General features: G+C 67.0%; 2 protein-coding genes across 3 annotated transcripts; one reads left to right on the top strand and one right to left on the bottom strand.

Annotated features, from left to right (window-relative positions):
• Window positions 1–995: 995 nt before the first annotated feature.
• On the bottom strand, window positions 996–7,633 carry SPEF1 (sperm flagellar 1). The gene is made up of 7 exons (XM_062574484.1): window positions 7,507–7,633; window positions 7,320–7,431; window positions 6,883–7,039; window positions 5,659–5,707; window positions 5,328–5,394; window positions 4,908–5,019; window positions 996–3,292 (listed from the first exon to the last, which is right to left on the bottom strand). The coding sequence occupies exons 1-7, from the start codon at window positions 7,631–7,633 to the stop codon at window positions 3,185–3,187; spliced, it is 732 nt and encodes a 243-aa protein (XP_062430468.1). The 3' UTR covers window positions 996–3,184.
• Window positions 7,634–13,643: 6,010 nt separating this feature from the next.
• Window positions 13,644–19,461, top strand: CDC25B (cell division cycle 25B). 2 transcript variants are annotated; one of them, XM_062574468.1, is made up of 13 exons: window positions 13,644–13,971; window positions 15,396–15,411; window positions 15,558–15,653; window positions 15,732–15,842; window positions 16,010–16,144; window positions 16,231–16,305; window positions 16,548–16,724; window positions 16,810–16,905; window positions 17,222–17,284; window positions 17,357–17,455; window positions 17,546–17,679; window positions 17,953–18,064; window positions 18,198–19,461. In XM_062574468.1, exons 1-13 carry the CDS (start codon window positions 13,805–13,807, stop codon window positions 18,336–18,338), a joined length of 1,422 nt encoding a protein of 473 aa, XP_062430452.1. In that variant the 5' UTR covers window positions 13,644–13,804; the 3' UTR covers window positions 18,339–19,461. The 2 variants fall into 2 exon arrangements, with proteins under 2 accessions (XP_062430452.1, XP_062430451.1); XM_062574467.1 differs by having other exon boundaries at window positions 15,375–15,411.
• The last annotated feature ends 910 nt before the right edge of the window (window positions 19,462–20,371 follow it).

Below are 20,371 nucleotides of genomic sequence, written 5' to 3'. Positions count from 1 at the left end.
AGCGCGCTCCCCTCTGCTCATTGGCCCGCCTCCGCCGGGGACACGCCTCCCCCGCGGCTCCCATTGGCTCCGGCTCCTGAGGGCGTGGCGAGGTCGGCGCCGCGGGCGGGGTCTTCTCCGCGGGGCGGGCCCCGGCGAGGGGCGGGGTTGCCGCTGAGGGGGGCGTGGCCAAGGCGCGAGCGCAGCCAATGGGGAGCGGGCGCGAGGGAACGTCTCGCTTTGGGGCGGCCACGTGGGCGGTGCCTGGCGGGGGCGCGCGCGCGCGCCCGGTGCGCAGCGCCGAGCACCGGGGGGCAGCGCGGCCGAGCCGGGCCCCGGGGGGGTCCGTCAGCACCCGGCCCCGCAGGCGGCCCCACGGGGGCTGCGAGGGCACGGAGGCGGCGTGCCACGGGGCAGGAGCGGCTGCGCGGCGCCGCAAGGGCGCCCCGCGGCAGGCGGGGGGAGGCGAGGGAGCTGGCGTCTGCCGCTCGCTGCCGTCCTCGGACTCACGTCGGAGGCTTCACGTTGGCGTCAGCCAAGCGAGAGGAAGCCCCAGTTCTTGTGGTGCAGCGAGCGGATCCGAGGGTCCTTGCTGGTCGTGGCCGCCGGCGCCACGTTTTGCAGCGTTTGGCTGCCCGTGGTGTGCCCCGTGCACGGCTTCACCCCTCCGAGCACCGACGCTGCTCTGACCCGTCCAACGGGCGCCGCCGGGGAAGGGCGAGCCAAGCGCGCCACGGACGGCGGCCGGAGGATGCCCGTCCCGTCCCGTCCCGTCCCATCCCTGGCGAGGCGGCTGCCTTGGGAACTTGTTGTTTCCCGTTGATTTTTCGCCACTCGGTATGTCTCAATCTCCCGGCCGCACCAGGCTGCAGTGGGCTTTTGTGCTGTGGAAAATCCCCATGAAAACACCTTCTTTGCGGTCAGAGCCTCCTCCTGAGTCTGGCGGCTCTATCTCAAAAACAGAGAAAGGAAAAAAATAAAAAGGATGGCTGGAAAATCTCATGTGACACACGCTCCTCTTTTCAGGCTTTGTTATTAAAAAATAAAAAGTGAAAACCATGCTCAAAATGGAGGTTAGGCAGGAAAATCCCCAGGGGAAATCAAAATACCCTTAACATGGGCAGCACACTCCTTATTCCAGGGGCTCATCAGAGCGATGCTCCCGCTGCCAGCATCTGTCCCAGGGGGGCTGAGCCTCCCAGGAACCGAGACCATCATGGGACAGGGGCTCCCACCACACCGGCATCCGCAAAGCCTTCGGTCGGCTCACTTTCCTTCAGAGCAGAGAGCCCCAGCGCATCCCAGTGCCCAGGGCAGCCCGCTCCACGTCCCGGCTCTCCTGCAGCCGAGCTGGGATGCTCTGGAGGAAAACACACCCCTGCGCAGCGGCTAACGCTTGCCCTTCGCTTAAATTGAACTGGATTAGTCCCGCTGCCCTGCCCTTGGCAAGGTGCTGGTTCCTGCACTGATCCAGCAGGATTTGCCTCCCGGCTGCACGCGGAGGCTGCGCGCTCGCAGGCTCTCCCGGTCCTCGTCCAGGCGCACCAGCCTGCGCACCTCGGTGCAGGCGGGATGGAGATGCTCACGGAGCATTGGGGAAGGGCCACTTTCCACCGAGGCGACCCAGACGCGTCTCCAGGGAGGGACGGAGCAGACCGGCAGGGATGGGAACGGCAGCCGGGACACGTCTCCATGGGAAAACGCTGCCAATTCCCTTCCGAAGAGCACGTCCGCCCGGCTGGGAGACAGCAGGGAAAAGCGGCGGCCTGCCTGCGCGGAGAGGAGCCGTGTCCCGTGGGGGAGCGGGGTCAGGGCTCGCTCGGCCCAGAGCGGGCGTGCGACGCGGCGAACAGGCAGCGCTGCGTCCCCGGACGGCCCCACGGCACCGGCCCGGTTCAGCTCCCGGAGCGAGGCCGGGAGGTCGTTCCCGCCGCGGCCTCGCGGGGGTCAGCGTGTCCTGCGAAACAGCCCGGCCGCAGGGCGACGGGAGCTGCAGCACATGACGCAAAGGCGGCCCGAGGCAGCTCACAGCGCGGTGCAGCCCCTGCGGCACTGCTGTCCAGCCCACGGCCTCTCGTTGAGGGCGGCAGACGGCTCACGCGAGTTCAACGCACAAATCCCCGAACATCTCCAACCACCGAGAGCCGCCTGGGCTGCAAACGGGGTCCCATAGCTGCTCCCAGACGCCCGCAGGGAGCCCGCCAGGCCGTGCCCTGGTGCAGAGGGGCGTTTACTGCCACCCGGCAGAGTTCAACGGATACAGGAATGCTGCTGCAGAAATGCTTCAAATTATTGGGAGCCAGGGAGAGGTCTACTGGAGGCTGGGATCTCCCCTGCTTGCTTGGCTCTAGCGGCCCCGAGACAGAGCCGGCGTCACGCACAGCAATTAGCTTTGCAGAGCAACGCTGACCCCTCTGTACCTGTGCGTGGTCTAGCTGCTCGCGGGAGGGAGCTGCACACGCCCCGCTCGGACCTCAGGTATCTCCACTGTGTTTGGCAGAGCTGCCAGCTCTGTCATTACTGCCTTCTCACCCCGGTGAGTCCACGCCTGTCCGGTCCCCCGGCCAGCGCCACAGGTACGTGTACGTGCCGGAGAGGCGGGACACAGCTCCGGGGCTCCTGTGCAGTGATCACGCAAGCAGCTTTGTTTGCTGCAGCACAGATTTTCTCTGAGATTACAAGCGCAATCAAGAGCTTTGGGTAACGGATTAAATCTCAGCACTTCATAACATCGCCTCCGCCAGCTCACGCCTGGCTCCCAGGCCTGGGCAGCCAGGAGATGTCCCACGCTGCAAACCGCCGGCAGACACCAAGTCAGCTGCAACCTGCTCCCCAGGCCGCGGTAGGTGGGACCTCCTGCAGCGGCGTCTCAGCCGCTGATGCTCTCCTTAGAGGAAGGTTTCTGAACAACGACCTGGCTTTTTCATTACAAACAGGCAAGACAAAGAAAGGAAGAACTAAGCTAAGAGCCCCGCAGGAACCTGAGATGCCCTGAGTTGCCTCCTCACACTGGGATCTCTGCTCTGCTGCTGCCTTTCCTGCAGCCTGAGCACCCATGCTGCTGGCAGCCCGGCCTTCCAGCTCAGGAGGAGCTACGATGGGGGGAGAGGTGGGACAGGGGGCACAGGAAAGCCCTGTCACAAGTGCCCACTGGAGAGGTCCTGAGCGAGCAGGCAGAGGAACTGCAGGGAAGGCAAGGCACTGCTCATTTCTGCTTGTGCTCGGCCTCCTGCAGGCGCTGGCTGAGGTCATCTATCCGGATGTTCTTGAGATGCACCAGCTGCTCCAGCCTTCGCACCTTCATCTGCAGGATCTGAGCAGAGAGATCGCACGTGCCTCCCCTCAGCTTGCTTTGGAAGACAGACCTTTGAGCCTAAACTCACCCCCTGCACCTCTGAGCTCTGGGGAAACCACAGCCAGCTCCTGGGCCAGCCACAGCAGTGGCATGCTCGGCCTGGACGGCCCACAAAGGGCCCAGAGCCCGAGAACAGCCACCCACTCTCAGCAGTCCCACGTCTTGCTCTTCCTGAGCACTTGTGGACATGCTAAACCCCAGCCACAGCCAGAAGTGATGATGGGCAGCATGGCAGAGGGCTAGGGCATGTAGGGCCGTGCTGAGGTGGCTATTGGGCACGTAGGAGACCTCACTGAGTAGCATCGTCTATCTTTTACTCTAGGGAAAACAGGCGTGGAGAGCTTTAGTGACAGATTTGGGATTGGGGCCTCAATTCCTGCTCCCACAATGTGCATCAAGTAAACACCCCCCTAAAAGATCTCCCCATCCAAGGTAGCCCAGAGGATTCTTTGCTCTTTATCAAAACATCATGCCTCAAGAGACAATTTCCAGCAGAAAAGCCCTGTTTCCAGGCCATTCCCAAAACTGTGGCTTTTGCTACACTTCCCATTTCTCTTTTGCCAAGAGGGGTTTGCGCCCCCAGAGGCTCCCCTCTCTGTGGAAATGCCCATCAGCTCGTGGCAGTTCAGGGCAGCAAACTGCAGCCTGACTGGCAGTCCAGGCTGCAGAGCCAGTGAGCCAGCTCGCTGATAGTGAGCTGCTGTTCCAAAAATCCCCCACTGCCAGGCCATTAAAAAAAGGCTGCCCAGAGCTTGGTCTGCAGCCCAGTGACAGCCTAGAGGCCACAGCGAGCGGCCTGCACAGTGTCTAAGCAGCTGTGTTACAGGCCTGTTTTTCATCACCTTTATATATTCTTGGCTGGAAGACTGATGAGAAAGGATGAAAATCTGAAGCATTTGGGAACCACTGATTCATGTGACTGATGTAGGTGTCTGTCACAGAGATCCACGGCATGGCCGGGGGGAAGGACTGAGAGACAAAGCTGTTCACCCAGAGGCAGAGATCTGCAGGGCAGAGGGTTTACGAGGGCTTTTGCCCTGTAAATGTCATCAAAACACCCTCTGTTACAGAAGGAGACCATGGCTGCAAGGATCAAACCAGGCATCCAGGTCACACTGGGCTATCACTGAATTTCTAGCCTAGTTTGATCAGATTTTTTTCATTAAGCACAGCACTGTAGCCAGTAGCAGCCCAGCACTGCCCTGGAGCAGCCCAGGAGGGCACTTGAACAAGATACCAGCCACGTGCACAATGGCACTGCCACCTCCAGGCTGGCACACGCCCAAGGGTGCCACGAGAACAGCGCCCAGAGTGGTCCAGGAGGCTGATGGCACTGAGCAACCTCCTGTTCAAGCTACGTTATACACCATACACTGCGGGACACTGTTGGACTAGATCTCCAGAGGTCCCTTCCAACCTCAACTGCTCTGTGATTTTGTGACTGGCAGAAAGGCAAAAGGGCACCCAGGAGTCTGTCCCTGTCTTGGTGCTGCCATCGCCCCAGGGGTAGGACGAGGACAGTGCTTTGCTGCAGAGGTACAGTGGCAGGGGCCACGGTGTGTGGTGGCCTCACCTGGATGGTCTCCTGCGCCAGGAGCAGGGCCTGCTCCCTCTCTGCCAGCTGCAGGCGGAAGGCAGTGTCCCCCGAGGATGCCTGGGCATAGCCGTGGTGGCTCTTGTTCAGTCTGGGATAAGAAGGGAAATGCTGGGACAATAAAAGACCCCTGTGCAGCATTGCTCTCGGCCTACAGAGCTGCAACCAGGAGGCAAACGCCTCCTAAACCGCACAGGTCGTTCGAGCTCATGGGCAAGCTTAACCTCTCCGTGTCCAGACTCACACACCGCTGCCCCTGCAGCATAGAGCTCCCTCCAACACGAGGTCCGTCTCCCCCTGGGAACTCCCAGCCCCTCCATCCCAGAAAGTCCCTGGGAAGGGCCTGTCACCACCATGAGCCTGCGGTGCCTGCTGCACAGCACAGCCTGCAGCCCTTACCTGCCAGCCCCCGGAGACTCTTGGGGACAGCCCCCTCCCACGTGGCTCTTCACCTTTGAGGAGTAGCCTGTATAACACAGCAGTGAGCACAGGACCTGCCCAGACAGCCCTGGACCCCAGCCCTTGCGACAACCCCTTCTGGCAGAGTCTCACCAGGGCCAGGCTGGGCCAAGTTCGTTATTTGGGTACCCCAGCATGAGGCAGGGCCAGACGAGACCCTTCCCCAGGGCCTAGAGGCCAGAAAGGTTATGGCTTGGGTTATAGACCCAAGGGACCTGTAACATAGCCAAGCTGGGACCCTCGTGCCCAGTGTGCCGTGCACCAACCCCACCTGTCTCTAGGTAGCTGATCCGTTCCAGCGCTGCCTGCGCGCCCAGCTCCTGCATGGAGAGGCGGGAAAACAGCCAGTGTTACTGTCCGAAGGCAGGGCTGGGGTGGGTCTGTCTGAATTCCTGCCTCTGTCATAGCCACTGCTTCCCACAGCAAAGTCCACCTCTCAGATCTGAGTACCAGAGTAACTGGCAGAGGCATAACCCGGCCTGCCCCCAAAGCTGCGGTTTTGTTATCTTTCTCTTTCAGATTGCAAGGACCAGAACAGTTGCGGGCTGCTCAAGGTTTGCCTGGGGGAGGAAAGGAGCCAGCTGCTGCTGCCAGCCCTCCCCTGGAGCTGTTGGCTCAGCATGCCCTGCCAAGCCTCACTCAATCCCAGACTATCTCCCTGCTCCTGTTCAGTGGTGTCACAAATGGAGAGTGCAGCCAGGACACTCAGGTGACTACCAGTGGGGCAGGAAGGCGTCCCACCGTGATGGAGACAGCATCCCTCTCTCCTCCCTGGCTCACAGCAGCTCCTCCAGGCTGCCTTATTCAAGGCTCCTTGTTCCCACTGCAAAGCGAGACCGGCTGCGGCACTTCCCCGAACGGCACACGGCTGCCATCCGCGGCCAGCGAGCGAGTGTGGCCGGCCCTGACACGTGCACTGCTCCTGCTGGGGACGCTGGGGCAGCCCAGCTCTGCCCCGCTCTGCCACCTGCCCTGCCTCGGAGCACCCCCGCGGGATGGCTGCCGCACACAGAGGGGCCGGCCACGGCGGAGGCCATTGGTGTGGGATTTTCTGATGTGCCTTTATGGACACCTTCCTGCTTGGTGCTAGCGTGGCTGCTGGCCGGACCTCCTCTCGCCGGGTGGGCTGGTTACCAGCATAGCGGCAGACAGGCGTCCCTGGCTCAGCTCCCAGCCAAACATCTCCACGCTCCTCACACTCCCGCAAGGAGCCGGGAGATCACAGCAGGGTCCCCATGGAGGGGAGATGGAGGTGCACAGAGGGAAAGCAGTTCCCACAAGCAAATAGGCCTCATCCGCCCCAGTGCCTGGAGCACAGCTCAGGACTCCTGGCTCTGCTGTGATCACACCAGCCTTTCATTCCTTCCATGTTTGCAAATCTGCCCAGCGCCCCAGGGGAGCTACATGCCATCATCTCCCTCAGGCCTGCAGCGCTCAGCACCGACACACAGGGTATGGTGCACTCGGTGCCTCCCTTCCCACAGCCCCCTCTGACCTGGTCCGGGCTGGACGCAGCTTTGCTCTGCTTCTGCTTCTCCTCTATCTTCTGCCGCAGCAGGATCAGCACCTGCTCCACCAGGCCAGGCCTGCACTGGACGATCTTCCGGATCATGTCATCCGGGATGCAGAAGTTCAGCTTACTCAGCACCTTCCTGCAAAGCAGCCGAGCCATCGCCCCAGGCGGACACCCAGCCAGGGCACCCCCAGGCCACCTCTGCCCGCACTGCGGTCACGTGCGACCCCACCAGCCCGGCCCTTGGCTGAGGCACACGGACATCGCTCTGGAGGGCGGCTGAGCCCTGACCCGGCAGGCGGGGGGACGGCGTCCGTGGGGAAGGGGTCCAGGAAGGGGGGTTGTTGGCCTGGAAGGGCCCTCGCTGATGCTTCTGGGCGGTTTGCCCCAGCGCAGCCCCCCCCCCCATCACCCGGTACCTGTTGAGGTGGCTCCAGTTGGAGAGCTTCTGCTGCGTCGAACTGGCGGGCACGTAGCTGTGCATCTCCACCAGCTTGGGGAAGTAAAACTTCACCACCTCGGCGGCCAGCACTGCGGGGCGCAGGAGGAGGGTTGGGGCGGGGAGGCCGGGGGGGCGGCGCGGCGCGGCGCGGGGCCGCGGCCCACCTGCGTCGCTGAAGTCGCGGGCGATGTTCCTCTTGGGCCGGGACAGGGGGATGGCGTCCACCCAGCGGTACAGCGCCCGCAGGCTCTCCTCGCCCGCCGCCGCCGCCGCCGCCGCCGGCCCGGCCATGGGGCCCCTCCCGGCCCCGGCCCCCGCCGCCGCCGCCGACCAGGCCGCGCCGCCGCCCCGGGCGCCATGGCAACCGCGCCGCGCCCGCGGCATGCCGGGAGCGCGCTGCCGTTGCCGGGCAACGGGCCGGGCCGGGCCCGGTGGGGGGGGGAGCGGGGATGGGGGGCAGAAATGGGGGGGTGGGTATGGAGGGCCAAGAAATAGGGGAGTCTGGGGTGTGGGGAAGAGCAGTAGGGGGGCTGGGTATGAGGGGGCAGCAATGGGGAGCCCTGGGTATGGGGGGGGGCAAGAAATGGCGGGGGGGGGCTGGGGCAGGGTAGGAGGAAGAGCAATGGGGGGGCTTGGGTATGGGGGGGGACAAGCAATGGGAGGGTCTAGGGTATGGGGAGGACCAGCGATGGGGGCCTTGGGTATGGGGGGCAGAAATGGGGGGGTCTGGGGTGGGGGAATCATCAATGGGGGGGGCCCTGGGGTGGGGGGGTCAGCAACAGACAAGGTCCTGGGGGGCAGCAAAGGGGGGCTGAGTTGTGGGGCCCCCAGCAATGGGGGGGCTTTGGGGGGCCGTGGCCCGCGGACAGCCCGAGGCGAGGGGAGATGCAAGAAAAGCCCCCAGAAAATGGGCTCTTGTTGTGTTTTCGGAAGGCTGCGCCCTTCTCCAGCACCGCGGGAATTCAGGGCCAGGCCGGGCCCGGATGTTGCAGCCGGGGCCTGGGGCCTCCAGGCGTTTTGGTGCCTGATTCCTGCCGATGTTTGGGTTCCCAAGTCCAGTTAAACCAACAGGAGCCGTAAGCACATGTATTGCAGCCACAGCGCACAGCCCAAGGACCTGCAGTCTTGGCCTCAAGAAAGCGTCTGCAGGAGGGAAGAAGAACAGGCCTATCCCCAGGTCACCTCCCCCAAAACCTCTGCCAGCCCCCGATCCTTAGGGAAGAGGATCCTTGATTTACTGCCTCTTGATGGACCAAAAAATGTGGGATGTGAGCAGCTGGCTTCAACTCCTAAGTTATCAGCTTTGCACTTGGTGATACTGCACCCCGAGGGTGTAAGCCAGGCTCTACCATAGCCATCCTGAGGGGCAGCCCGCTGGGGTGGACACCTTTGGTGTGATGGACACCTTCCCTGGGATGGACACCTTCCCTAGGGTGGCACCTTTGGTGTGGTGGACGCCTTGCTGCAATGGCTACCTTAGCAGGGGTGGCCACTTTGGCTGAGATGGACACCTTAGCTAGGGTAGACACCTTAGCTGCAATGGCTGTCTTAGCAGGGATGGCCACCTTTGCTGGGATGGATACTTCAGGTATGGATACTTTAGCTGAGGTGGACACTTTATGGGGGTGGGCATCGTAGCGTGGGTGGCCACCTTTGCTAGGATGGACACCTTAGCTGGGGTAGACACTTTATGCAGTCAGACACCTTAGTTGAGGCGGACACCTTGGCTGGGCTGGACACCTTAGCTGACATGGACACCTTCCCTGGGTTGGCCTCCTTCCCTCCAGCAGCAGCAGAGCAGCCATCTCTTCCCAGCTCAGGGGTGCTGGTAACACGGGCAGCGTTCGCAGGTTGAACCACGAGAGCTCTGGGAAGCCAGAAAGCTGGGAAACAGCTGCAGCCACGTGCCCAGGCCCTTCCCGAGGCCGTGCGGAGCGCGGGAGGCCCGGCTGGGCGGGATGTGGGTCTTGGCTTGCGCAGTGACGCCCAACAGCAAGGTTAGCGAGGTCCCCACCCCGCAAGACCGAGACGGGAAGTGCGCTGACAACTCAGTGGAGAGCCGAGACAGCCGAGGTTTCCTCCCCAGCCCTGCCCAGGAGAGCAGCAGCCCGAAGGGTTTGCAGCTTGTTGGGGCCCTGTGAAGGACCGTGACAGCCTTCGAGCCCCGCTCGGAGACAAAATAATCCCAGAAGGTGCACGAGGACGTGCCAGGCTCCCTGGTTGTTTTAGGCAGTAGGTATTATTGCTCTGCCTGGGAAAATCTCTTTAATGCAATTTATCCCACACTGCTGCGAACGTCCTGCCTTGCAGCCCCCTCCCGCGCTCCCCCCGCAGGGCAGCCCCCATGGCTGGCAGGAACACGGCGAATCCCTTCCCGGATCCCCCCAGGCCAGGCACATCCGTGTGAGCCCCCGAGCTGCACACCGGGTGAGAGAGATGCCCCGGCAGGGCGCGAGCCGGAGGGGCCGAGCCGAGCTGGAGCCTGCAGATGGCACTGCCGGATCTGGGCTCGTCCCGCCGCCGGCAAAGCTTCCCAGGAGCCAGGGAGGCACCAATCCCCCGGGGAAACAGCTCCGCGGGGCTGCTGCCGGCCGGCACAGCTCGCCAAGGGATGGGGACGTCGGTAGGCAGAGACGACGCGGAGGTGCAAGGCCCTGCTTGCAGCGATACCGGCGGCAAGCGGGACGCTGGGAAGGTCGATAAGGTCCGTCCGCGGCGCAGCCCCACGGCAGCGAGGTGGGACGGGGACAGCGGCAGGGGAGGCTCCTGCCCGGCGGGGCAGTTTATCTCCTGCTGCTGCCTGCCCGACGCCAGCCCCTGCGGGCGTCTGCGGCCAGCTGCAGGCAGGAGGGGACCGCTCGGACCCCGTCTGGCACGGCGGCGTTCCCGCCCTGGTGGTCCCACCGCCGTCCCCAGCCTCGGCGCTTGCACTGCCGCGCTGCTGGCTCCGACGCACAGGGGCTCGGTGGAGCGCGCCTTTCGTGGCCACCGTCTCCCAGCTGCTACCCCTGATTTTCCCGCTGGCAAAGCCGGAGGACGGGGGCTCTGCCGGCTCCGCTGCTGCAGCACCCGCCCTACCTGCACCCCAAGGTGCTGCTTCACCGCCAGCCCCAGGCAGACGTTGTGCAAGAGCCCAGGTGGAGCCAGCGGATCCGGTTCCCATCAAGGATGGCACCTCCCTGCTGACCGCGAAGGGGGGAGAGCACGGGAGCTGCTTTCCTGGCCCGCTCCTTGCTGCGGATCAAAGCAGCGCGAAAAAGGTTGTTAGGATAACAAACTGAAAAAAGTAGAGTAACTTATTTTCCAGGCTTTTCCAGGGCTCTGGCGAGCTCCGCACGCCCAACTGCGCGCAGAGGGCTCGGGGGGCCTCCAGGGCTGCGCCCCGGCTCTGCCGCAGGCTTCGCGCAGCCGGCACGGCTCAACCACGCGCGGCTCCCGCCGGCTGCTGCAGGGAGGCAGGGGGTCACCTCCTCCCGCGCCCCCCGCGGTGCCACCCTCGCCTTGCCACCCCACCCCACGCCACGCCACGCCACCCCACACCACGCCGTCAAAGCCAGCCGGCGTAGGTCCCGGTGGAGACACCGCCGCTCACCGCAGCGCCGGAGCGGGCGCGACGGCGGAGGGAGAGATCGGAGCGCGGCGGGGGGGCCGCGGGGCTGCCGCCGGCGGGGGAGCCCGGGGGCGCGGGGGGGCTCGGCCGGCCGCCCCCTCTGCTCCCCTCCGGAAAGCGGGGAAGGAGGCGGGCGGACAATGGATGAAAGCGAGGCCACCCAGGCCGCAGGAGCCGGAGCGCGCTCCCGCCCCAGCGCCCGCCCCGCAGCTGCCGCTTTGCATGAGAAAGCTGTAACCCCGCCGGGTCCCCAGGCCGTGCGCCCCCAAGTGCACCCCCCACATCTCCCAGCCCCACATCCCTCCTGGCCACGTGCTCTGCCACGCACCCCCTAACTGCACCACCCACATCCCTCCAGCCCCATGCACTCCCCAGCCGCGCACCCTGCCATGCACCCCCCACATCTCCCCAGCCCCACATCCCTCCTGGCCACGTGCTCTGCCATGCACCCCCTAACTGCACCACCCACATCCCTCCAGCCCCATGCGCCCCTCCAGCCGCGCACCCTGCCATGCACACCCTACATCTCCCTAGCCCCACATCCCTCCTGGCCACGTGCTCTGCCATGCACCCCCTAACTGCACCACCCACATCCCTCCAGCCCCATGCGCCCCCCCAGCCGCGCACCCTGCCATGCACGCCCTACATCTCCCTAGCCCCACATCCCTCCTGGCCACATGCTCTGCCATGCACCCCCTAACTGCACCACCCACATCCCTCCAGCCCCATGCGCCTCCTGGATGCGCACCCTGCCATGCACCCCCCACATCTCCCCAGCCCCACATCCCTCCTGGCCATGTGCTCTGCCATGCACCCCCTAACTGCACCACCCACATCCCTCCAGCCCCATGCGCCCCCCAGCCACGCACCCCAGAGGGCCATATATGCCCAGGCACCCCCAGCCCTGCACCCCCCAGGCTATTCCCCCCACCCCTGCACGCTGCAGTCACGCATGCCCCAGGCCTCCCCACCATGCACCCTCAGCCCTGCACCCCCCCAGGCCACCCTCCTCGCCCCCCCCCCAGCTCCAAGCCCCTGGCTGCCCCTCATGCACTCCCAGCTCTGGACCTCATGCACAGTTAACCCCACACCCTATGCACCCCTAGCCCTGCACCTCATGCACCCCTAGCTCCGTCCCCCCATGCTGCCACCCGTGCACCCCTAGGCCTCCCCTGTGCACCCACAGGCCGCCCCCGTGCACCCCCAGCCCTGTCCCCGTGCACCCCCAGGCCTCCCCCTGTGCACCCCCAGCCCTGCCTCCATGCATCCCCAGACCACCCCCGTGCACCCCAGGCCTCCCCCCGTGCACCCCCAGTCACACCCCCGAGCACCCCCAGGCCTCCCCCCGTGCACCCCCAGTCCCACTCCCGTGCACCCCCAGGCCTCCCCCCCATGCACCCCCAGTCTCGTCCCCGTGCACCCCCAGCCCCGCACCCCGCACCCCCCCAAGCCCCCCACAGCCCGCCCCCCCAGGCCCCCCGACGGCGGCCCGCTGCCCCGCCCCGCGCGGGGCCGGGCTTTGGGGCCGGGCGCCATTGGCTGCCGCCTCGCCGCCTCCCTTGTTATTTTTCGAATATAAATAGGGGCGGCCGCGGCAGCGGCGGCTCCGCCGCTCCCCGCCCGGGCGCCCCGCGCGCTCCCGCCCCGCCGCCGTCCCGCGCCCCGCTGCTCCGCGCCGCCGCTTCCCCCCCCCCCCCCCCGATGCCGCCGCCACCGCGCCGCTGAGCCCGGCCGCCGCCCCGCGCCCCGCTGCTCCGGGTTTTATTTATTATTTTTTTTTTTTTATCATTTTTATTTTATTTTTTTGCACCCCCCCCCCCCCGGCATGGCTGCGCAGGGCGGCCCCGGGCGCAGCCCCCGCCGCCCTGCGCGCTGCCCGGGCTGGCGGCGCTGCGGGCGCCGGAGCCGGCGGGCATGTCGCCGGTGACCACGCTAGCCCTAGACATGGACAACCTCACGGGCCTGGGCAGGTGAGTGCGGCCGTCGGGGCCGGGCAGCCCCCCGCGGCGGCCGCTGCCGGCCTCGGCCCCAGCCCTCGCTCTCCGGAGCGGCGGCGGTGCCGCGGGGAGGGCGCTAAGCGCCGCCGGGGCCCGGGGGCCGTGCGAGGGCGGGGGGGGGGGGGAGGACGGGGCAGAGCTCCGGCCCTTGCAGGGCAGATGCGTTTTTCCCCTCTCGAGCTGACACGTCCTTTCCCCTTCCTGCAGCCACTTCGACACCCCCAAGAGAAAAATTCTGGGCATGTCGTTCAAGAGCGACTGGTCGAGGCTGTCGCAGGACTCGGTGTCTTCAGATTCCTCCCAGGACTCCGTGTTCTCCGAGTCCTCGGATGCGGGTGAGCGCCGGACCACGTCCCACGGCGGGACCCCGGCTCGTGTTACCACCCCGCGCCGTGGGGGCTGCGCGGGGGCCCCCGAGCCGCGGGCTCTGCAGGGCTCCCCGTTAGCTCGGGAGCCGCCGGGGGGGTGGGAGCGGGGGGCTTTGGTGCTGGGGCCGGGGAGCACGTGGGAGCCCCTTGGAGGAAGGGCTGCCTGCGGCTCCCTGGCTCTGGCCCCGGCTCTGAGTCACTCCTGAATTTTAAACGTGCCCGCGCTGGCGGAGGCCCGGCCTCCGCAGTTCCTGTTTTGGAAACTTCCTCTTGAGAGGCTCCTTTCGGTTTTGTCCTCTTCCCTCCTGGAAGAGCCGTGTAAAAGCGCTGCCAGGGCCGCTGGCCCGCGGTCCGGCTCTGCGGCCGCTTCCCGGGGCTCCCCGGAGCCCGTCGGGAGGCTCGGATCGGACGTGGGGGCTGCTGCCGGGGGCACGGCGCCGCCGGGGCGCTCGCGGCGGGATGGGGCAGCTGCCCGAGCACGGCGGCGATGCCCGCGACGGGCCCCGTCCTGCTGCACCGGGAGCTTCCCGCAAGGCCTGCGGCGCCCCCGGGCCCGAGGGGGGGGCCAGGATCCCGGGCGCTGATCCCTGCCCCTTCTTCCCGCAGGAGTGGGGCTGGACTCCCGACGCAGGAGGACCCCGAGGCACTTGAAGTGTGAGTGTCTCCGGGACCGTTCTCGCCCCCGTGGGCCAACGCGGCCGAAAGCAGCTCCCCGCCCTCGGGCTTCCTGCCTCTTTCTCGCTATGCGCCCCCGCCCCGGCCCGCTGCACCCTCCGCGGGTGCCTGGAGCGAGCGTGTTCGGGCTGTGGCCGGGTTTTTGGCTGCTCCCAGTGCTGCGCAGCTCAGCTTCCTTGCTGCGGGGGCCCGCAGGAAGGTGCAGGAGGGCGGCTGGGAGTCATTAGGGACCAGTGGCCACAGACCAGGGTGGGGGACCCGGGAGGGTCCAGGGGCACCGTCCTCCACCTGGACATAGGGGCTGGGACCTGCAGGGCAGAGAGGAGGCCTAAGGTAGCAGCAAAGCCCCAGCAAGTGCCAGTCTACGGTTTCATCACCTTCATGCAGGAATTACGTCTGAAATGGTGCACTGCTTCCCCCCCCCCCACCGGCACTACCAGCTATTTATCAGCTGCAGATCTGCTTCCTGTGGGTTAAGAAAATGCCTGGTGCCAGGGACACGTTGATGCCTTGCACAGCGCCGGCACTGTAAACGGGGCCCCTTGGGGTAGGGCTCCGTGGCGGTGCCGGCTGTGAACCCGGAGCCGGTGCTCCGGAGGGTGCCGGGGGTGGGGATCTGGCAGGTGGCGGTGTCCGGGCGCCGGGATTGCCGCTGCCTCCCCCTTGCACCTGCAGTGGCCGTTTGCAAAGGCTTTTCCCGACAGATGTTCCCCGGGAGAATGAGTAACTGGCAGCAGATGGCCGCGGCGGGGCCGGCCGGCATTCCTGCGCTCCCGCGAGCGCTCCGGTGCGTGCCGGGGCCGCGGCGCTCCCCCTCCCGGCGCTGCCCATTTACATACAGGTGGAGAGCGGGGTTGCTGCAGCGACGCTCCCAGCCTCGCCGCTCCGAGGGGCCCTGCCGCCGGCTTTGTCCCAGCCTGGACACCCGCACGGGCTGCGCTCCCGCTGCAAAGCTTGCAGGGGCTCAATGCGCGGGGCGTGCAAGGGACGGCCCCTGCCCCAGCGCTCACGGCATCGCCTCTGGCGTGGCCCCGTCCCCTCAGCGTGTTGGGGGGAGGGTGGGCAGGCTGTGGGGCCTCCTTGCCCCCCGTCACTCCTCTTCCGCAGCTTCCTGCTGGTCCCTTCTCTCCCTGCGGCTTTGAGAAAGCAATTCTGGAGTCTGGGGGAGTTGTTAAAGAGCGAGTGAGCGGGCTTTCCGGGGTCTGGGTCGGGCCGTTGGGGTTCCTCGGGGCCCCAAGGTCCCTGGGGAGCTGCATGCTGTGGCAGCCCCGGGGGGGGGGGGTCTCACCCCATTGCAGGGGGGCTGGAACAGGGGTCACACCGGTCGAGCCCTGAGGGCACATCTCTGCTCTGATCCAATCCCCTTTCTCACTTCTTTGCAGCAATAAGCTCCTTATTCGTAGGATCCACTCCCTGCCGGTAAGCCCTGGGGGATGCAGCGTCCAACCTGCTGCCGGGAGCCTGGGCTGGCGGAGGGCCAGATCCTGCTCTGGCTGGGCTCGTGGGGAGGAGGAGGAAGATGGAGCGGGGCGGCGTGGCGCTCCTCACCTCCCCGTCTGCTCCAGGCGCGGCTCCTGGGCGCCAGCCCGGCCCTGAAGAACATCTCCAACTCCAAGGAGCTCAGCGGCCCGAGGAGCAGCGAGCGGGAGGCCCGGGACGATGTGAGTGGGGCAGCGAGGCGGGCGGGAGCGGGCACGGGGTGGGTGGCCGCCAACACCATGCCCTCCCCTCCCTCGCAGGAGGCTTCTGTGTTCAAGAAGCCGCAGAGGCCGGGTCACCGCAGCCGCTTGGACGGGGCTGCGGCCACGGACCCCTTCGCCCGGAGACCCGGCTCCGCTCCGGACCTCCTGGTGAGCCGGGGCGGGGGGCTGGCCGGGGGGCCCGGCAGCGCGGGAGCCGCCGTGCCATACCGGGGCCGGCTCCGTGCGGCTTTGCCCTGGCCGCTGCGGTCCCTGGGGCCGCTGCCCGGAGCGAGGACGACCCGCTCCGGCTCAGTCCTGCGCCCTGCCCTGCCCAGTTCGACACCCCCGGGAAGGAGAACGTACCCGAGGGCGAGAGCCCCGTGACGCTGCGCCGTTGCTCCCTGACCTCCTCCGTGACCGAGGAGGAAGACGACGGCTTCATGGAGATCCTGGATGAGGAGGACGGGAAGGTAGGGAGAGCTCCGCTGCCGCCGGGCGCCGGGCTGGCACGGCTCGCCCCGCTCACGTGCGCCTCTGCCTCTCCCCGCCGCGCCAGAGCGACGCGGACGTGCCGCAGGGAATGGAGAACCTGCTCACCGCCCCGCTGGTGAAGAAGGAGGAGGCAGAGCCGGTAGGTGGGAGCTCCCCGGGGCCGGTGGGCTTGGGTGGGGGGGGACCCAAGGCCCTGCTTTGGGGTCCTGGGGGGTCTCGGGGAGGGGAGCCGCGGTGCGGGCAGCCGTGGCCCGCCCTGGGCTGCGAAGGGCTCGGTTGCAAGCAGCAGCCCGGGCCCCCCGTGCCGCGGCCGGGGTTAGCCGTGGGGCTTCGGGCGCGGGCCGGGCGTCCCCCGGTAACGCGGGGCTCTCCTCCGAACAGCGGCCGGCGAAGCGCGGCAAGTGCCGGCAGCTCTTCCGCTCGCCCTCCATGCCCAGCAGCGTCATCAGGCCCATCCTCAAGCGGATAGACCGGCCCCCGGACAGAGACACGCCGGTCAAAACCAAGCGGCGGAGGAGCGTGGCCGGCACCCCGGGCGAGGAGAAGGCGGCTGAGCCGGTAGGCGCCGCGCCGGTCCCTCGAAGCGGGGCGGAAGCCGTGCCAGGGGCTCCGGCCGAGCCCCGCTGACGCCCGTCCTTCGCAGAAAGCACGGCTGCTGCGCTCCCGGTCCTTCTGCCACGAGGAGATCGAGAACATGCTGGCCAACGACCACCGGGAGCTCATCGGGGACTTCTCCAAGGTAGGGCGCCGGCGCGGGACCCTGGCCCCACGGGAAGGGGACGCGGCGCCGGGGCTCCCCGCTTGGCTCTGTCCTCCAGCCCTTTCTTGGGAGCCGCCTTCCTCCCGCGCCCTGAAGGACCTCGCTGGTCTTGGTGGAGGCACCCGGGCACGGAGCCTGGCAGCGCTGCTCGCGTGCAGAGCAGCGGCTCCCGCGGCGCCGGTGCTTTGCAGCAGCCGCGGCTTTCCCGGCCGGAGCGGAGCGGGGGGCTCCCGAGCCCCGCGTGGCGCCCAGCCGGAGGCCCCCGGGGCCGCGGTCCATAACGCGTCTCTTGCAGGCCTACCTGCTGCAGACGGTGGAAGGGAAGCACCAGGACCTGAAGTACATCTCCCCGGAGATGGTGAGGGCGCGGGGGCGGCGCGGGGGGCCGCCGCGGCCCCGGCGCGTGCTGACGGGCGCCTCTGCTCCGCAGATGGTGGCGGTGCTGAACGGGCAGTTCAGCAGCCTCATCGAGAGCTGCGTCATCGTGGACTGCCGCTACCCCTACGAGTACGAGGGAGGCCACATCAAGGTGGGCGCAGCCCCGGGCGGGAGGGGGGGGGGGGGGACGGGCCGGCGGCGCTGCCGCGGGGTGACGAGGGTGCCCCCCGTCCCCGTGCAGGGCGCCGTCAACCTGCCCATGGAGCAGGACGTGGAGGACTTCCTGCTCAAGAAGCCCATCGTGCCCTTCGACGCCGCGAAGAGGGTGATCGTGATATTCCACTGCGAATTCTCCTCCGAGAGGGGGCCCAGGATGTAAGTGTCCCCCCGCGGGCCGGGGGAGACCCGGCGTCTCGCGGGGTGGCTTTGGGGGGACCTGCCGCCCCGGCTGGCTGGGGCTTCTCCAAAAAAAACCCTCCTCCAACGTCTCCTCGCGGCAGGACGGTCCCCAGTGCCGAGGCTGGGGGAGGGCGGGCGCTGCGGTCGGCGCCGGCGGGCTCCGCGGTGCCGAAGCTCCATGCCGGCCGCCCGCGGGGTCCCGGCTCCGCCGCCCCGCGGCTCTTCCCGCCGCGTTCCCGCGCCCCGCAGGTGCCGCTTCGTCCGGGAGAAGGACCGCGCCTGTAACGAGTACCCCCACCTGCACTACCCCGAGCTCTACGTCCTCAAAGGCGGCTACCGCGAGTTCTTCCCGCAGTACCAGGTGAGCGGGGCACGGCGCGCGGGAAGGCTGCAGCCCGCGGGCAGACCGGAGCGCCCCGGGGGGGCCGGTCTGGGCGGGCAGCGGGCGCAGGGAAGGCGCCGTCCGGGGGGCCTGAGCCTCCCCCCCCCGGCAGGCGCACTGCGAGCCCCAGGACTACCGGCCCATGCACCACGAGGACTTCAAGGAGGACCTGCGCAAGTTCCGCCTCAAGAGCCGCACCTGGGCGGGCGAGCGCAGCAAGCGCGAGCTCTACAGCCGCCTCAAGAACTTCTGACGGTGCCGGATGCCTGCCTGGCCCTGCCCTGCTGTGAAGCCGCCCCTGGTTTTGCCCCTGCTGCTCCCTGGGGCGTGGAGGGGATTTTTTTATTATTATTTTTATTTCTTCACCCTGTCCGGGGTGCCGGATCCTGCAGGCAGCTCCAAGCCCGGCCCGTTGCATCCCTGCCTGGCGTCTGCATCCGCGGCAGCAGCTCGGGACCGCTCCCTGTTTGCAGCCGAAACCGCCCTGGGCTCTGGGCCAGCTCGCGCGCACCCGCGTGCGTGGGGCGAGCCGGGCTGCGCTGCAGGCGCGGAGCTCTGCGCGCTGCATCCTCTCCCCTTGCCCCCGATCGCAGCGGTGGGCACGGCTGTACCCTGCTTCCCCCTCTGAGCACGTGATGCTCAAGCATCCTGGAAAGCCCTGTGGGGCTGGCATGGGGCAGAGCTTGGAGCTGCCTTAACCACCTGGGTGCCCCTGGCCCCCCACATGGGCTGGGCACCACGGGCAGGGTCTCAGCGGCAGGAAAAACTGCCGGGCTGCGGCTTGGGGTCACCCACAGCAGCACCGGAGCTGGGCAACCCCCTTCCCGGCACCCAGGGAAGGGCCCTGGCCTCTGGCTGGACTTAATTGGCAGAAACGTTGCAGAAAAGCACTTAAAGGGGGCCTGGCTGCGGCCCTGCGCTTCCTCCGGCCGAGGTGCGAGGGAGCAGCCAGCCGCGGGCGCCCGGAGGGGCCGGGCACCCCCGTGGCTGCCGGCCCTTGTTAAAATAGTGATTTTGGGGTGCACCCGGCTCTCTTATTTGTTCCTTCCTTATTTAAGGTAGTTGGTAACTTTAGTAGGGCTGCTTCCAAATAGGCGAAGCGATTTGCGATTAGCACTGCCAACGGTCCCCTCCTGGGGCCGGGAGAAAGGTTTTATTGTGGGCGCCACGTGTCTCTGTACCGTCGTGTCTCGTTCCTTGTTTTGTTTTTCTGGGGTTTTTTTGTTTTGTTTGTTTGTTTTCTATTTTCATTTTTACCCTCCCTGGTTTTGTAACCTGCTAAGGAGGGAGAGAAGAACCTCACTTCCCACATGGTGCTGTGTAACCGCTCGGAGGAAAATAAACTGCTGGGGCCGGGAGCCAGCAGCCCCTCCGCGCCTGGCTTCGAGCGCTCCAGCTTTTTATGGCAGCGGCAGCCAGCCAAACGTTTGAAAGCCGCGGCTGCCGGCTCCGTTCCTGTCCTAAGTTGCCCGCTTCCCCGGCACGTTTCACTGCAGCGGGGCTGGCGGTGGAGAGCTGCCCGGATGCCGCAGGCAAGGACGGGGCATTTCCACAAAGCACCAGCTCTGGGGAAACTTCCCTCCCGGAGCGGTGCCAGGGCTCTCTCCGGGCTGGCCAACGTGCATCCGAGCAGCAGAAACAGCTGCAACTGCCCACTGCTGCCCCCTGATCCGGCACGTTTTCTCCCTGCTCTGGTATTTCTGTTATACCCGGGCCTTGGGCTTGGCTGTGCTGGTGGGACCAGGAGGGGAGGTCTAAAACCCAGCAGCAGCACCACCACCACCGGGCTGCAGGGCGGGGGAGTGGGGAGCATCCTGCACTAGGAATGCCGCAGTGGCAGCGCCCCGCGCCAGCGGCACGGCGCACTGGGAGCGCCCCGTCGCGGGACATCCCCGTCTGGAGCATCCCGTGCCAGGAGCACCATGTGATGGGAACGTCCCCGACCTGGAGCACCCTGTCCAGCCCCTGGCTGTGCTGTCTCCCACAGGCCTTGCCCCCCCCCCCCGGCTGTGCTGCTCCCCCAGGCCATCCCGCCCTGTTCCCCTGCAGGCCCTGTCCCCCCCCCCCAGCCCACACCGATCCCCAGGCCCCTGTTCCCCTGCAGGCCTTGCCCCCCCCCCCCCAGCCCATGCTGCCCTCCAGGCCCTGCCCCTGCAACCCATGCTGCCCCGCAGGCCCTGTTCCCCCGCAGGCCCTGTCCCCCCCCCAGCCCATATTGCCCCCCAGACCCTGTTTCCCCCCCCCCCCCAGCCCATGCTGCCTCCAGACCCTGTTCCCCCCCCCCCC

The sequence above is a fragment of the Rhea pennata genome, chromosome 4 (assembly GCF_028389875.1).
Source record: "Rhea pennata isolate bPtePen1 chromosome 4, bPtePen1.pri, whole genome shotgun sequence".
In the NCBI taxonomy this organism is placed as follows: domain Eukaryota; kingdom Metazoa; phylum Chordata; class Aves; order Rheiformes; family Rheidae; genus Rhea; species Rhea pennata.
The sequence above is the reverse complement of the archived record's forward strand: the minus strand, read 5'-3'. Positions and strand labels throughout refer to the sequence as shown.

Excerpts from the sequence above, each read along its gene's own strand:
- CDC25B (XM_062574467.1), top strand. The coding sequence starts at position 13,805 with ATGCCCGCGACGGGCCCCGTCCTGCTGCACCGGGAGCTTCCCGCAAGG. Across the intron at positions 15,412-15,557 it reads GTAGGATCCACTCCCTGCCG|GCGCGGCTCCTGGGCGCCAG; the intron begins GTAAGCCCTGGG and ends CGTCTGCTCCAG. Across the intron at positions 18,065-18,197 it reads AGTTCTTCCCGCAGTACCAG|GCGCACTGCGAGCCCCAGGA; the intron begins GTGAGCGGGGCA and ends CCCCCCCGGCAG.
- SPEF1 (XM_062574484.1), bottom strand. The coding sequence starts at position 7,633 with ATGGCCGGGCCGGCGGCGGCGGCGGCGGCGGCGGGCGAGGAGAGCCTG. Across the intron at positions 7,040-7,319 it reads AACTGGAGCCACCTCAACAG|GAAGGTGCTGAGTAAGCTGA; the intron begins GTACCGGGTGAT and ends GCTGCTTTGCAG. Across the intron at positions 5,708-6,882 it reads CTGCGTCCAGCCCGGACCAG|GAGCTGGGCGCGCAGGCAGC; the intron begins GTCAGAGGGGGC and ends CTCTCCATGCAG.